Below are 16,863 nucleotides of genomic sequence, written 5' to 3' on the forward strand. Positions count from 1 at the left end.
TGTGTCTGTGTATGTCCAAGTAAATTATAATTTTTAGTATAACTTTTGGGAACACTACCCACCTTGTCGGGTAAATAAATATACAGCTCCTTATTTTATTTTASCRAAAAAGCAAAAACTTCGGAGGGAAAGTCTTTCCTTWAAAGAAGGAGACCTCTCCCTCTGCTTTCGTTGCTTACAGCCAGGAGCTGCTGAGATAACCATCTGGGTCCCAGAGTGTTTGCTTCCATGTTTAGTGGACCGTTCCAACATGTCAGCTGAAAGACGGCCACGGAGCGGACACATCGGACACGCAGCGCTCTGATTCGCAGGCTCCATGCTCGGCCAAGGAGGAGATGTAACGCTGCAGACCTTCTCTCTTTCTGACAGGGGGTTCGTGCCATATGCGCCGGGGTGTCGCGTTTCTGGGGCATTCCTCCTTCCCTCCTTCTCTAATCCTGTGTGGGATTCATGTGCCACCCGCTCCGTTTAAGCCTGACTTCTTCTAAAGGATGCGGGGTTGTTTGTAGACCTGAAGTCCTAAAAATACTCTGCAGATGCCGGTTTTCCAGTCAGAAGCATTGATCACTGAGCATTTTTTTTAAATTTGAATTTCCCAAGCACCTAACGCCAGCATGGGGTTGGCGCTAAATGCCATGACATTTATTTGGCGGACCGGCCCGAAACCGATACATTCGTCCTTTATGCACGAAAGAGTACTCCCTTCAAAATTAACTCTTAGTTTTTGTTTAGTCTCAAAGAAAAAGTTTAAATTTGACCTTAATCTGAAAGTTATGCTGATGAATCATAGACATTTTTTTTAGAGCACATTGCAAAACTGAAAAAATTTACCAAGTATTTTTGGTCTAGTTTCTACTGCAAATATCTTAGTACTCTTGAAATAAGACAAAACTAACATGCAAGTAAATTTTCAAGATATAGGAGCTTGCCTTAAATCAACAATTATTGAATATTGATCAAAAGTTCCACTGGCAGATTATTTTACTTACAATGTGGGAAAATTGTCTTATGCAACTTTTGATCAACATTGAATAATTATTAACTTAAAACAAGCTCCTATATCTTCCTGAAAAGCTCTTTGGATGTTAGTTTTGTCTTATTTTAAGTGTGCTAAGATATTTGCACCAGAAACTGGACAAAAATACGTGGTAATATTTTCTTGGTAAGAAACAGTTTGGGTGAGTGTGTATACTGACCCAAACTGTTTTTGCAGTGTGGGTGAGTACATGTTATCATCTTGAAAGCATCTTCCAGTTCGGCTCCCCAATAGGAGATAAATCTATTTTATTATTAGTTAAATGTAAACATGGATACGTTTCTGCACTTCCATGTTCCAGATAATGGATTCCCAAATCACTTTACAACTCTCCCAAAAATATAAGACCAGAGAGATCCRAACACCTATTGGTGAGATGTATATATATACATATATATATACATCTTCTGCATGGAGTTTGCATGTTCTCCCTGTGCATGCGTGGATTTTCTCTGGGTTCTCCGGTTTCCTCCCACAATCCAAAAACGTGGCCTCTCCAAATTGTCCCTAGGTGTGAATGTGTGTGCATGGTTGTTTATCCTGTGTTTCTCTGTGTTGCCCTGCGACAGACTCGCGACCTGTCCACGGTGACCCCGCCTCTTGCCCGGAACGTTAGCTGGAGATGGGCACCAGCAACCCTCCCGACCCCACTGAGGGACAAGGGAGTCAAGAAAATGGATGGCTGGATGGATATATATACACACTTTTTGTGGTGAGGTGGCTAAACATCCTCAATTTTCATGTAGTTTTGCTCAAACCGCATTTCTGTGGCGTTTTTGAGCCACCAAAGTAAGTGTGCAGTGAAACTGATGAGAGTGTAAATGAACAATATTTTGTTTAAACATTTATATCTCATACGTGCTCCATGATGGCGTTCCAGCTTGTTATGCATGGAACACCAAGAAGGCCAAACATGCCTGAAATTTCTCGTCTTTTATATGCAAGGTGAGTTGTGAACATACATATCCACAACTTAAAGCATATGTAAATAAATCACACCTCCAGCAAATGACAAACCATTTTCATCCAATCAGTCTTTTTCTTGGATGAAAAAGAACCAATTACAATCAACAAGAGCCTTAAGGCTCCCACACTCGACCGTACTGTGGGTATTCTGTTAGCCTCCCTGATTTCACCATAGAGGGTTGAGATTTCATAGTAAAGTGTACTGATTTCCCACATTTCTTGTGACAGATTCTTTAATTTCCCACAATCCAAATGGATGCTAGCTAGTTTGATGAGTTGGGCGCCGAGCCCCGTTTCTTCTCAAACCGTCAGTCAGCACAGACTGGGCGCTCGSCGTCCTTGCGGCTCGTTGCACAGACTCTCAACTACACTGATGAGCAGATTACAGTGTGACACAGAGTGAATGGTCATAATAATTGACCGTGGCTCATCTTAGTATGTTGGGGTCCTTTAGAAACATCCCTGGCTAATGACCAGGTATTTGCTAAACTTCTGACTTGCCAAGGAGGTAATTCTGTTTTTCTGATTCAGGCATGTCGGAGGAGGGATCTAAAGATTTCCAGACAGTGGCATTTGAGGGACGGAGTTACTGAGCTGTTTTGTAGACTATGTGAAGAATGGTAAATCCTCAGAATTAGCGGCTTCATTGACGTAAAATACAGAGACAAAAATCAGATTGTTTTCTGTACTAACAAATAGAAGCTAGGTTTTGCCTCCATTCCTTCACTGTTTGTCTCTTTTCCCCCTCCTGCCATCAGAAAGCGCTCCCGGCCCACTAGGTCATCGTTAACATCCTTCCTCATCCATATTCGCTTTCACAGGTCGGTTGGAAGTGGGCGACCATTTGCACAAGAAGAAAGCTGCCTGTGCTGCTTAATGCGACCCGGGTCTGCCCTCAGCGCCGGAGCTTTTCACACGTCTTGCTCCTTACCTCTCCAGTTACTCGACTGTCCTCCTGCAACAAAGAGCCAACTKACTGCGCTGTCCTTCCCAGACCCCTTCAGCRCAGATCCACCGGAGATTTCTCTGAGCTATCGTTCCAGCATCTATGGAAATTAAGTGTCTTGTAAACGAGGCTGTTCCTAATTAAGAAAGGGGCTAGTCAGAGTGTCCAAAGCGGCTCATGTTAATGTTGTAATCCTAGCTGTCGTAGTGCTTAGAAAGGACGGTTTCAGGCTGTGTGTGATCCTGGGTTTTGTCCCGAAGGCCCTTGAAGACAGACTCTGTGGTACTTTGGTGACCGGAGGACTTCAGCGGCGACCCACACCTGTTCAATTCAATGTCCATTTTCACTAAACAACACAAACCAGCAGGATGCTGGGAAGGCAGCACCATCCTGTCAGCCAAGYAGGAAGTTAGAGGCTCACAGCATCCAGACGTTAAAATTGCAATATGTAACTTTTATTAAAAAAATATGTTTTTATTTTTTTTGTCCTTATATCGTGACAGTATGTTATCAGCCAGATCATTTATGAAAAGATTGATCACCTCTTCCCTGAGCTGCTATTGCCCTCTGAAGAAATGCACAAAAAACAACCAATCAGAGGCAAGAGGAGGGTAAGGTTYGGAGGTTCTTTAGAGAACAAATGCACGCCACACTTTTCAGATTTGTAAAAGTTGTAACAAGTGATTTTCCTTTCTGATCTGCAACAGAAAAACACTTTGAYGTTTGTGGTTGGGTCGTCACAAAATGAGAGGAAGTTGAAGGGGTGTGAATACTTTCTGATTCTTGTTTGTGACGGCGAGTGAATTTCGTTCGAATGTCATCATTCCAAGAGTGATAAAAGCCTCAGTGTTTCCTCAGATTCTCTCATTTTATCACGGTTTGGATCCTGACGGGAAGGATTGCTTTCATTCCCCCTGAGAAGAGACTCATTGTACAAAAACATTCCTGTTCTCCCTCATTTAAAACATTTCTATCATTCCCTTTTATTTCTGCGTTCCCAGAATGCTGACCTCCCCTCTGCTCTTCTCACACCTTGCTCTGTTTCCACTCCCACTCTTCCTCAGACTCCCCCCATTCCCCCGATTTCAGATTAAGTCGAACACTGCTCATGTTTGCACCTGTTTCCTTCAGCTCCATTCAGTTTCCAGAGGAAACTCAATTTTTTACGTTTTGCTCCTGAAGTTTGAAGTTGTGCCAAGCTGCTGGATTGTTGTTTGGTTTTCTGGTGTGGAGAGAAGACTTTCTATCGGCTCCATCGGGACATCCAGCTGCTCCGCATTCCTCCCATCACCTCCGCTGCCTCCATCACAACCATCACTGGTTCCCAGCTGGATGGGACGCTGCTGCTACTGCTGCTGTGGAAATCTAAAGGTTGGACCTGGGAGGTGCTAGATGTTCATCCTCTGAAAGCAGGTGAGTCTTCTTCCTCTCATTATGTTTTTATCTGTTTAAAATCACTAAACAGGTTTTATTTACAGAGCTGGGCATTTATTTTCATACTGATTTTTACAGATTTCTTTTCTTGCTTAAAAAATTACAAACAACAAAAACAATTTCAGAAAGTGTTTTTCATTTCAATTATCCAATCTGTGAGTTGTACAATGGCGTATTAGGTCCAGGCTACTAAAATGATTAAGAAAGAGAATTAACAGAATAAAGACACAATTTTAGCAGAAACATGTCCTAAAATTACGAGAAAAATTTTGTTTTACTGAGAAAAAAGCTTTTAAAGTTATTAAGTTCTGTCATGAGCATCGCTGTCGTAGATTCAGTCGTATCGTTTTAAATTTCTGCTACTGATAGTAATTTGATACTGATGTGTTAAAAATGAAGTAAAACTTAACAAGACRATCATCAGTCCTCGTTTTAATTTATTGTCATTTTTGAGTTGGAGTTCTCATAAAGTTATTACTTCCTTCTCCTAATATTTTGGCTTTATCCTAATTTATACTTTATTTTTGTATTATTTTGACTTTATTGTAATACGACTATGTTCTTGTGATTTTATGACTGTATTCTCATATTATTTTTTACTTTATTCTTGTAATTAGACTCTCAGTCTGGGGCTAAAACTTCACCAWAGACTTGACCTGAATTCAAAGTCCAATTAAATAGAAGTTGTAAAACTTTATTGTGAAACAAGATGGCCGCCCTGGAGTACTGACCTCACTCCGAAATATGGAAACCCATCAACTGCACTGGGTGAAAAAAATTATTAAGTCTTCAGAACCCAAAAATCTGATTAATCAATACAATCAATATAGCATTGATTATACATATTGTATTGTTTTTATTTATTATCTGGAGAGTTCAGATTTCCAATTGAAAGGACACGTCCAAAAATTTTCACCGAATCAGTGAAGTTGAAAGTGATAGAGGGTCACAAACTGTAGCTTTGTTTATAATTTTATTTGAAAAAACTGGCGTTTTTTTGGGTTTTTTTGCAAAACGTTTTCAGTCTAGCTTTGACAAATGTAAACAAAAGATAATATTTTGATAAAGCAAAGAAGTCTGATTTCTGTAAAAAAAAAAAAAAAAGGAGTTTCAAATCTGCAAACAACATCCTAAATGTCGATTGTTTTCCACCATCTTTGTYTGGATTTTATTCTTTTGAGTAAAAAATACAGGAACTATGAAATTGAACTAATGCAGAAATAAGTCCTTAGTCTTGTACCTTCCACTTTTAGAAGGTTTTAAATTGACTTTGCTTTGTAAAAAATCTCTGTAAAATWATTTTCTTTGGCTAACTTGAGCTGAAAAACCAAGATTGTGCAATTAAGGTTTTTTTGTCGTAGCGGTCAGGGGCCTCATTTTGGCACCTTTAGTCTGGAGGAATCTGCTTATTTAACCCCAAAGGAGTCCAATGTGCAACCTTTCATATGAAACTCTTTTATTTTAAATATTTTGCTTTAGTTATATGAGATGGCGAGGCAAAGCAATGATGTTTCTGTTGATGTGTGATGAGAGGCCGATGACATCACAGCAGATCTCTATCAGCAGAGTGCACTAACTCTGGCACACCTGAGCACAATTTAACAATCAGTCTGCAGAGATTAACTACAGACAGGTGTGATCAGGACAATATGGAGAAAATCATATCATTTTGAGGCGAAATTAATCAAAGGTTCTGGTTCTACTGGCAGATTYTTCTGTGAAAACTGGAACTGGTACTTTTTTTGTCAGTATTCAAGAATTACTGATTTAAACCTGGCTGAAAAGTTACTTGTAAGTTAGTTTTGACTTATTTAAAATGTACTAAAACATTTCAAATGTACTTTTTTCTTCTTGCCTAACTAGCTGTCACATTACAAATATTTTGCTAGTGTCGAAAAAGCACAATTTTACAATTTTGTTCTTTCCATTTGAATAAGAAACAATTAAAAATCACACGTGAATAAGTTTGTTCACACAATAAGTAAAAACTTGATCTTCCTGTTGTCTTCTATTTTGTGGTTTCCACCAGCAGCAACATAAAGTTGTTGATCATGTGATTCATGAGATGTGAAAAAAAAAAAATTTCCATTGCAGTTTTGCACAATAAATCATTTTTGATATGGCCAAAAATCCACTTCATCACAGCAAATTTATTTTTAAAATGTCAAATTGTGCTATTATATGCTCAATAGAAAAGCAGCTACAGTCAGGTGGTTTCAGGTACCTTGGATTATGCTGTTTATCGGTGATAGAGCAAGAAATACCTACAGAGTTAATGCACTATTTAGGTATATAACTTAGATCTGAATTATCTAAATTGAAAGTAGCATATCAATACTAAACAAGCTGCAGCAGCACAGACGCTAATGCTAATGTCAGCGTCCACAGTCCACATTTCTAAAAATGTTCCATGAATGACCAGGAGTTTCTGAAACACTTTGCATCAATTTGATGGTTGAAGAACCTTAACAGATTAAAACTATAAATATGTTTGTTGTTGAACCCATATATCTATATATCTAATAATTTAGCAGCAAAACAGGATAATTGAATTGAAAATGTTGCTTATTTTGTTGACATATGGTTTGATTAAAATCGGATAAATAATTACACAACTCCAATTAACTAAATCAAAGCTTTTAATCGAGTCCCAGCACTAGACGAAAGGCATCAGAGACGAATGAAGTACTGAGTCAAGCGTATTCCGGAGCTCTTAAAGGGACCAACCTACAAAACCGTTTTAGCGGACTCCCCAGTGAGGCAGAACGACCCATAATGTTTGCTGTGATCTACCGGTCCATTACCGACTGTACATGCAGCACCTTTAGGAGTTTGATCACAGGAGTTTAAAGCTTCGTATATGGTGACAGCAAAATCTGCCAAGTTGGCTGTGCGTCCGGCTTTACCAATGGGAAACTTGCCAAGCCTGACACTGAACAGTCCCAGCGGACCACTGCGAGGTCCTTGGCACCTGAAACCTTCTCACTTAAAGCCATTAGTGCCCCTGTGTTTACACTCCTGTTCCTCTAGCCAACACAGCATGGATGGGTCCCAAACAGAGGTAGTAATGAGGTCCTGAGCCGCTTCACAGCTCTGGGCCGGACTCCACAGCTGCCGGGAACCCGGGCGCACAGAGGACCCCATGTCTACCAATGTTGGCTCACATGAGACCGTAGGCAAATGTGATCCTTGGACATTGTTCTGAGATGCATAATGGGGCCTTTTGAGAAAGCCTCATGGGAGACCTGGGAGCCTGATCTTAAAGAAGCAACGTGGCGCTGGTTGGATGGTTCCCCCTCCTCTCCGCTTTGTTAAATGCTCTGGTTTATGAGAAGCTGTCCTATGACTCACATCTCCCCACATTTCCATTAGCTGTGAGGGAAAGGCAACACCGATTAAGTAACATGACTTCAATATAATCTCTCTCCTCATCTCCCTCTGCTTTTTCTTTCCTTATTTTAGGATGGTCAGACGTTGCTGTCCACTCGCGCTGCTCCAACTCTTAAGCGTTTTTGCACAGACCAGAGGTACCGACCTGTCCCAAATCTTGCAATAAAACAGAGTTTCTTATGCAGCTTAGTAAACTTCACAGAAACACAAAGTCATAGTTTCTGGTGCAAATATCTTAGTACACTTGAAATAATTATCTTATCAGCTAAGATACAGTGGGGAAAACGAGTATTTGATACACTGTTGATTTTTAAGGTTTTCCCACTTGCAAAGCTTGTAGATGACTGTAATTTTTATCATAGGTACTCTTCAACTGTGAGTGATGGAATCTAAAACAAAAATCCAGAAAAATACAATGTATGATTTTTAAATAATTAATTTCCATTTTATTGTGTGAAATAAGTATTTGATACACCAGAAAAAAGAAACTTAATATTTGGTACAGAAACCTTTGTTTGCAATTACAGAGATCAGACATTTCCTGTAGTTCTTGACCAGGTTTGCACACACTGCAGCAGGGATTTTGGCCCACTCCTCCATACAGATCTCCTCCAGAGCCTTCAGGTTTCGGGGCTGTCGCTGGGCCACACGGACTTTAAGCTCCCTCCAAAGATTTTCTATTGGATTCAGGTCTGGAGACTGGCTAGGCCACTCCAGGACCTTAAGATGTTTCCTACGGAGCCACTCTTTAGTTGCCCTGGCTGTGTGTTTTGGGTCGTTATCATGCTGGAAGACCCAGCCACGACCCATCTTCAGTGCTCTTACTGAGGGAAGGAGGTTGTTGGCCAAAATCTCACGATACATGGCCCCATCCATCCTTCCCACAATATGGTGCAGTCGTCCTGTCCCCTTTGCAGAAAAGCATCCCCAAAGAATGATGTTTCCACCGCCATGCTTCACAGTTGGGATGGTGTTCTTGGGGTTGTACTCATCATTCTTCTTCCTCCAAACATGACGAGTGGAGTTTAAACCAAAAAGTTCTATTTTTGTCTCATCAGACCACATGACCTTCTCCCATTCCTCCTCTGGATCATTCAGATGATCATTTGCAAACATCAGACGGGCTTTGACATGCGTTGGCTTGAGGAAGGGCACCTTGCGTGCACTGCAGGATTTTAATCCTTGACGGCGTAGAGTGTTACTGATTGTTTTCTTTGAGCCTGTGGTCCCAGCTCTATTCAGGTCATTGACCAGGTCCTGCCGTGTAGTTCTGGGCTCATTCCTCACCTTCCTCAAGATCAATGATGCTCCACGAGGTGAGATCTTGCATGGCGCCTCAGACCGAGGGAGATTTTCCGTTATTTTGTATTTCTTCCATTTTCTAATAATTGCACCAACTGTTGTTGCCTTCTCACAAAGCTGCTTGCCTATTGTCCTGTAGCCCATCCCAGCCTTGTGCAGGTCCACAATTTTATCCCTGATGTCCTTACACAGCTCTTTGGTCTTGGGCATTGTGGAGATGCTGGAGTCTGATTGATTGAGTGTGTGGACAGGTGTCTTTTATACAGGTAACGAGTTCAAACAGGTGCAGTTAATACAGGTAATGAGTGGAGAACAGGAGGGCTTCTTAAAGAAGAACTAACATGTCTGTGAGAGCCAAAATTCTTACTGGTTGATAGATGATCAAATATACTGCTCAAAAAAATAAAGGGAACACTTAAACAAAACAATGTAACTCCAAGTAAATCAAACTTCTGTGAAATCAAACTGTCCACTTAGGAAGCAACACTGAATGACCCGACGAGGGTCCCCGTTGTCAATCAGTGTTGCTTCCTAAGTGGACAGTTTGATTTCACAGAAGTTTGATTTACTTGGGAGTTATATTGTGTTGTTTAAGTGTTCCCTTTATTTTTTTGAGCAGTGTACTTATTTCACACAATAAAATGGAAATTAATTATTTAAAAATCATACATTGTATTTTTCTGGATTTTTGTTTTAGATTCCACCACTCACAGTTGAAGAGTACCTATGATAAAAATTACAGTCATCTACAAGCTTTGCAAGTGGGAAAACCTGAAAAATCAACAGTGTATCAAATACTTGTTCTCCCCACTGTATAGGAGCTTTTTTAAGTCAATAATTCCTCAAAATTGATTAAAAGTACTAGTTCCACTGATAAGATGGGAAAAATGTGTTTTAGAGGTGAAATAATCTGTCATAGTCAATATTGTGGAAGTATTGGCTTAAAACAAGCTCCTACATCTTGTTGAAAAGCTACATTTAAGTTTAGTCTTATTTCAGGTGTACTAAGGTATTTTCACTAGAAACTAGACCAAGAATACTTGGTAAAACTTAACATTTTTGCAGTAAAGGTGTTATAAACTCTATTTATCCTCTTTCCAGCTCTTACTCAGGATCTTTTGTACCCATATGGACCGGCTCATCGGGATCTTGAAACTCCGAAGATGGATGACGGGAGTTCAGTTGAAATTCCTTTGCTCATCCCCTTCATTTTCTTCAACGTTCCCTACCGTTCCATCTATGTAAGCCTTCCACCTAAAATCCACTCGTCTCCTCACGCACGACGCTCAGTTACGACGACTTTCCGTTCTTTTTGCAGGTCAACAACAACGGCGTGATCTCCTTCAACGTTCAGGTTAGCCAGTTCACGCCTGAGGCTTTCCCTCTGAGTGACAGCAGGTCTTTCATTGCTCCGCTATGGGCAGATGTGCACAACGGCATCCGAGGAGATGTCTACTACAGAGAGACCACCGATCCCGAACTGCTGGAGAGGGCGACGCAGGATGTCCGCAGGCACTTCAAAAACATGCCCGGCTTCACAGCCACCTGGGTCTTTATGGCAACATGGCACCAGGTCACCTTCTACGGAGGGAGCCAGACCACGCCGGTACACTCAGCTATGATTTGGTCATTTATTGTAGCATAAAGTATAAAGTATATACTTAAGACAGCTGAGACATGCATGTAGCGACAGTGGAGAGAAAAATTTCCCTTTGAACAGGAAGAAACCTCCAGCAGAACCAGAACCAGGCTCAGTACCAGCAGCCATCTAAAGGAGAGTCAGAGGAGAATACTGAACTATCCCTTCTGCCAATATTCCAGAAATGAAAAGAAATTCTTTGAAACTTGTTTAATATGTAATTTAAATGACACATCCTTCACTTTACTAAGTTCAAGTGATTGTCTAAGCAGGTTCTTATTCAGAGGTTCTGGTCCCATCAGTCTTTGAAGAATATAAAGATTCTTCAAAAGGAGAATCTTTATATTCACCAAGGCTTTAATGTCCTCAAGACATGCCTGTATTTTACCGAATGGATTGGATTCATTTTGGTTTTATGGGTAGGTACAGCTAAGGATCATCAGCATAGTGATGGAAATGTATCCCATGTGGTCTGATGATTTTTCCAAGCATATGTATCATATGAAATGGTCCAAGCACAAACTGCAATCTGTCGCACAGATAAGATATAAAACAGCCGACTACTGTGATTTGCACTGTTTATCCCACTGCAAAGTACCATCACCTTCTGCTTTCTAATTTCTTTATTTTTAAACTATTTCTCATTGGATTGGCAGGTGAACACTTTCCAGACTATACTGATCTCAGATGGTGCAGCTTTCTTTAGCATGTTCAACTACGGGGAAATTACATGGAGCACAGGAACGGCCAGCGGGGGAGATCCTCTGACGGGACTCGGTGGAACGACGGCTCAGGTATTCTACGAAGATCGTCCGATTAGTCCAGTCACGACGTCGACAACATGGCTGACACCTTTCCAAACTTTCAGGCAGGTTTTAATGGAGGCGATATTGGTCACTTCTTCAACCTGCCGGGATCCCGGTCAAATGACGTGGTGAACATCGAACAGACGACCAACGTAAATTTTCCTGGACGCTGGTTTTTCCGTGTTGACACTGAATTGATAGATCCTGCCAACGGCTGCAGCTACAATGGTGAGTCTGAACCTCAAACGCGTGTTACTTTAGTCCGGACGTCACTGAGAGTGTTTTCCCACTGATCTGAAGTCAGCCTAAATCTTTGAAGATTTCATGTGTCTCACACATGAAATCTCACATTTCATGTGTGATTTGTGCTTCACCTTCTTCAGGACGGTATTACAGACGAGGGGAGATCTTCTGGATGTCTGACCAGTGCTCCCAGCGCTGCCGATGCCTTGACATAAATAACGAGGTGCAGTGCCTGGAGGCCCCATGTGGACAGTTTGAGAACTGCGAGCAGCAGGATGGGGCCTTTTACTGCCAGCCCACCCGCACCAGCACCTGCGTGGTATTTGGAGATCCTCACTATCACACCTTTGACGGCTTCCTCTACCACTTCCAAGGCACTTGCTCCTACCTGCTGGCCCGGCCGTGCTGGGAGATGGTAGGACTGCCCTTCTTCAGCGTGGAGGCCAAAAACGAGAACCGTGGCGTTACCACAGTGTCCTGGTTACGAGACGTGACGGTAGAGGTCTACGGCCATAGAGTGATGATACCTAAAGGCAGTTTGGGAAATGTACAGGTGAGAAAAACAGTGCAGTCATGGTGTTTTTGAAAGATTTTTTATGCCTATTTTTGTCCCAATTTTTACGTTTCCACAATCTTAAGGACGCTCCAATTGTTGTGATGGTCTTAAGATAATGTCTGGCGATGTTCCTGCCTTGTTTGTTGTGTGTCAAGAGTAGTGTAGTCCTTTTGGAACCATGATCTAAATTTGGGGATATTCAACATGTTGGATTGTCTTGCATCATGTGTTTAGCCAATCAGAAAGCGAGGTGAAGGCAACATGGAGGGGAATCCAAAATACTGAAGATAAAACAACTGCTAAGGTGGACCAATATGTCTGATGGACACTGAAGACGTCTTTACTGTTTTTTCTCCATTAAACTTAGTCCACAAGCTATCGCTAGCTTCTTCCCAGTCGGCCATGTTTGTTTACTCTGAACTCACGTTTGATCTCTAGAGATTTTGCAAGTTTTCCTAACACCTGAAAAGCTGCGTTTCCATTACATATCTGTGCAGAACATTGTTGATATTCCGCAAATGTCGAAAAAACAAAACAATTTTGCAGTTTAAATAAGAAGTGCAATTAAAATCGCATGAATAATTTTGTTCATGGGATAAGTTATTGTAAAACATGCTGTGCCATCATCCTAATACCACTTTCTGTCGTCTTCTTTGTCATTTTTGCCAGTAGTAACATCGGGTTGTTGATTACGACTCATGAGATGCAAAAAAAAGTTTTTCCATTGCAGTTTGGCAAAATAAAACAATTTCAATACTGATGAAAAACCAAATAAGAAAAACAACATTTTTTTTAATTGGCTTGTTTTTATAAAGCAACTTTATTTTTGTAATTCCCATTTGCGAAACTACATGGTCAATTGAAATGCAGCGACTCATTTTTTCCGGTATGAGTCATTTCTCAGATTTGAACAGAGTTTCCTTCTTTAGGTGGACGGCTTGATGAAGGCTTTGCCAGTCCAACTGGAGCTTGGTGCCGTAAAAGTCTACCAGTCTGGAGTTGCTGTTGCTTTAGAAACAGACTTTGGACTGCTGGTGACCTACGACGGCCAGCACTACGCCTCCATCTCCTTACCAAGCTCCTACTTCAACAACACCTGTGGCCTTTGTGGAAACTACAACGACGACCCTGCAGACGATCCCGTGCTTCCGGACGGCTCTCTTGCGGAAAGTGTGGTGGAGTTGGGAGGCAGCTGGCGAGCAGAAGACACCGACTGGAGGTGCACTGATGGCTGTGCTCAGAACTGCAGCGTTTGCGACCCTGCTACAGAAGCCATGTACTTTCGCTCGGACTACTGCGGGCTTATAAACAAAACCGACGGGCCCTTTCGAGACTGCAGAGCTGTGGTGGACCCCACGGCGTTTGTATATAGCTGTGTGTATGATATGTGCAGCAACAGGGACAACATCACCACGCTGTGCTACGCCATCCAGGCCTATGCTTTAGCATGTCAGGCCCTGGGAGTCACAATACGACCCTGGAGAACGCGCACATTCTGTGGTGAGATGCTGCACGCATTTGATTAGGGCTGCAGTTAACCATTACTTTATGAATCAATTATTCTATTAAATAATCTGGCAATTCATAGATTATTCTGACAATCAATTAATTAGATTTAAAAATTGGCAATTAGCCACTTACAATATCTTATACAAAAATAAAAATATATAAAAATGGAAATAAGTAACTCAATAATTTTTTTTCAATAAGCAAATTAACATTTTATTGCCTAAAATGCAATAACCACACTCCTTCAGCGAGCACTGAGCTGCAAAGGATGCATCTGCAGCTAAAAAATACTTCTACGTGTGAAAAGCTCAGCTCTGTCTGCTTGACTTAACATCAGTGCAGTGTAGTTCTGATTATTTTGGATTAACAAATTAATAATTGAATAGGAAAAGGTGTTCAATAGGAGATTTTATTACAGAATTACAGATGAAGCTAAAATTGCCACTTGAGTTCTGGTAGAACATTGAAAAAAGAGAATAGACCACCAACTTAAAAAATTACTTAATTCTTGCATATAATAAAATTAAGTTTGTCAAACTTACTTTGTTTACTTTTGTCTAACTTAATAGACTTGTTTGGATAAACTTACTTTGATTCCATGTAACAAATTAACAAAATTTTTTAAGTTGGATCACCTGTTTTCTTTTTCATTGAAGGTTTTTAATCTTAAATGCAAAATCAATCTACTTTTTGTACAGTTAACAATCGATTACTAAATTAGTTGACATCTATTTTAATCATAAATTAATCACGATTAGTCGTTTCAGTCCCACATTTGTTTTTCCTGCATTCTGCCTCATCTTACATATTTCCTCTCATCCCAGCTATGCCCTGTCCGGAGTTCAGCCATTATGAAGTGTGTACCAGCGCGTGTCCGGCCTCCTGCTCGGACCTTACCGCGCCCCTGTACTGCGCTCACCCATGCACCGAGGGCTGCCAGTGCGAACCCGGCTACGTCCTGAGCGGCAACCGCTGCGTGCAGCAGGACGACTGCGGCTGCGAACACAACGACCTCTATTACCCCCTCAACCACACGTTCTGGGCCGGCCCCGGCGGGGAGGAAGGCGACTGCTCCCTCCGCTGCACATGCGGGTTTGCCGGGGAAGTCTCCTGTTTCAATGAGTCCTGCAAGGAGGGCGAAGTGTGTGTGGCCGAGCTGGGCTTGCTGGGCTGTTACCCTCGGAGGGAGGGAGTTTGCTCGGTCACCCAGAACTCGGTGACATCCACCTTTGATGGCACCTTCCTGCTGTTTCCGGATGACAGCTCCTACTACTTGCTGAAGCTGTGTGGTCCGGTACCGGCTAACGGGTCAGTGGTGGAGGTGAAGATTGGCAGGCGGCTCATGAACAAAGGTCCCACTTGGATGAGACCTGTGATAGTAACCGTAGCTAACCTGGAGGCACAGATGGGTGGAACAGATTTTGATACAGTAAAGGTTAGTATTTTCACTTTTTACTAGTATTTTTCTGTTCAGTTTTTGTAACCTTTGTGAAACAAAACTGAAGTTATTATCTTTGGACCTAAAGTCAGCACACAGGCTCAGTTACTACAGCTGGAAACTAGAAATCAGGCTGAAATCTGGATTTGAACCTTCAGAGACACATAAAGACGGTTCCAAAGTCGACCTTCTTTCACCTGAAGAACATTTCCAGGATCAGAAGACTAATGTCTCAGCATCAGAGAAACTCATCCAGGCATTTATCTGTAGTTGCATTGATTCCTGCAGCAGCGTCCTCACAGGTCTGCCTAAAAAAGGAAATCAATCCTTCAGCTGCAGCTGATCCAGAACGCTGCTGCTGTAGTTCTGACTAAAACTAATGAGAGCACATCACCCAGAGAGAATAGACTTTAAAATACTGTTAGTTTATAAATCACTGAACAGCTTAAAGATCTGCTGCTGTTGGATCAACCTTCCAGACCTCTCAGGTCCTCTCGTTATGGTTCTGCTCTGTGTCCCCAGAACCGGAACCAGTTTTTATAATGTAAAGCACTTTGTTGTGTTGTTGCTGAAATGTGGTATGCAAATAAACTTTATTGATTGATTTGTGTCACAGGTGAATGGCGAACCGGTTGTTCTGCCGTTCGTCCATCCAATGGAGACCATGATGATCTACAGGGCACCAGGAAATGCGACCGTGGTGGAGTCCAGAGGTCTGCTCCGCGTCCACTACAACCGCCAGGGATTCCTGAACATCTCCCTCTCCACCATATTCTACAACGTTACCTGTGGGTTATGCGGCGTCTTCAACAGCAACACCACAGACGACCTGCGCCTGCCCAATGGGCGCCTGGCTGAAAATACTGAACAGTTCACAGAGGGATGGAAATCCATCGCAGACGACCTTACATGCAACGGGGACTGTGACGACCTGTACCGCATGTGCACAGACCTGCGCCTTTACCAGAGTCCCTGGATGTGTGGAAACATCAACGACCCGGGGAACAGCTCCTTCCTGGCCTGCCACTCGGTGGTCAACCCTTCACCGTTCTTCAGGAACTGCCTGTACAACATGTGCATTAGGGAAGGAAACCGGTCGGCCCTCTGCTCCTCTCTGCAGGCGTACGCCACAGCCTGTCAGGATGCCCAAGTGGGCCTCGCCTCCTGGAGGAGTGCGACCAACTGCCGTGAGTAGATATTGCTTTACATGAAGGAGATCATTCTTCATGGGGTTTTCCCTCTGCTTTGAATGCTAAATGTCACAGTGTTTCCATTTCTTCTTATCCACAATCTTAAGTAGGGGAGGTAAAACGCAAATATCAAGCTCACTGTTCAAGAAGGATGGTCACTAACTGGCTTAAGATAATACAAACTGTAAAGGCAAGTTTTGATCCAGATTTCCAAAATATAGTTTTTTTTCAATGCCCTTAGTTAGAAGATATGAAATGGTGTTTTTTGTAGACCGTGATGGAAGCTACTATCTACAACTGTGTTACCAGATATTTTTGCCTTCCATTTTAAAGCATCTGAATGGGGGTACACTGATAAATCAACCCAGATTTCCTTCATTTGTGATATTAGTAATCGGCTGATACTTA

At 41.9% G+C, this 16,863-nt stretch overlaps 1 protein-coding gene across 5 annotated transcripts in view; it reads left to right on the forward strand.

Moving 5' to 3' along the window:
- The first annotated feature begins 1,739 nt into the window (after positions 1 to 1,739).
- The window catches only part of tecta (tectorin alpha), a 31,190-nt gene continuing 16,066 nt past the window's right edge, over positions 1,740 to 16,863 (forward strand). Inside the window, exons 1-10 of one of the 5 annotated variants that reach the window (XM_008428605.2) lie at positions 1,740 to 4,361; positions 7,845 to 7,909; positions 10,176 to 10,315; positions 10,393 to 10,680; positions 11,370 to 11,507; positions 11,582 to 11,747; positions 11,903 to 12,315; positions 13,248 to 13,818; positions 14,652 to 15,262; positions 15,882 to 16,452. In XM_008428605.2, the coding sequence (XP_008426827.1) occupies positions 7,846 to 7,909; positions 10,176 to 10,315; positions 10,393 to 10,680; positions 11,370 to 11,507; positions 11,582 to 11,747; positions 11,903 to 12,315; positions 13,248 to 13,818; positions 14,652 to 15,262; positions 15,882 to 16,452 (2,962 nt within the window). In that variant the 5' untranslated portion in view covers positions 1,740 to 4,361; position 7,845. Of the gene's footprint in view, positions 4,362 to 7,844; positions 7,910 to 10,175; positions 10,316 to 10,392; positions 10,681 to 11,369; positions 11,508 to 11,581; positions 11,748 to 11,902; positions 12,316 to 13,247; positions 13,819 to 14,651; positions 15,263 to 15,881; positions 16,453 to 16,863 lie in introns of those variants that run through there. The other 4 variants (XM_008428601.2, XM_008428602.2, XM_008428604.1 and 1 more) reach the window with 4 other exon arrangements.

This window comes from Poecilia reticulata, linkage group LG14 (assembly GCF_000633615.1).
Source record: "Poecilia reticulata strain Guanapo linkage group LG14, Guppy_female_1.0+MT, whole genome shotgun sequence".
Taxonomy (NCBI): Eukaryota; Metazoa; Chordata; class Actinopteri; order Cyprinodontiformes; family Poeciliidae; genus Poecilia; species Poecilia reticulata.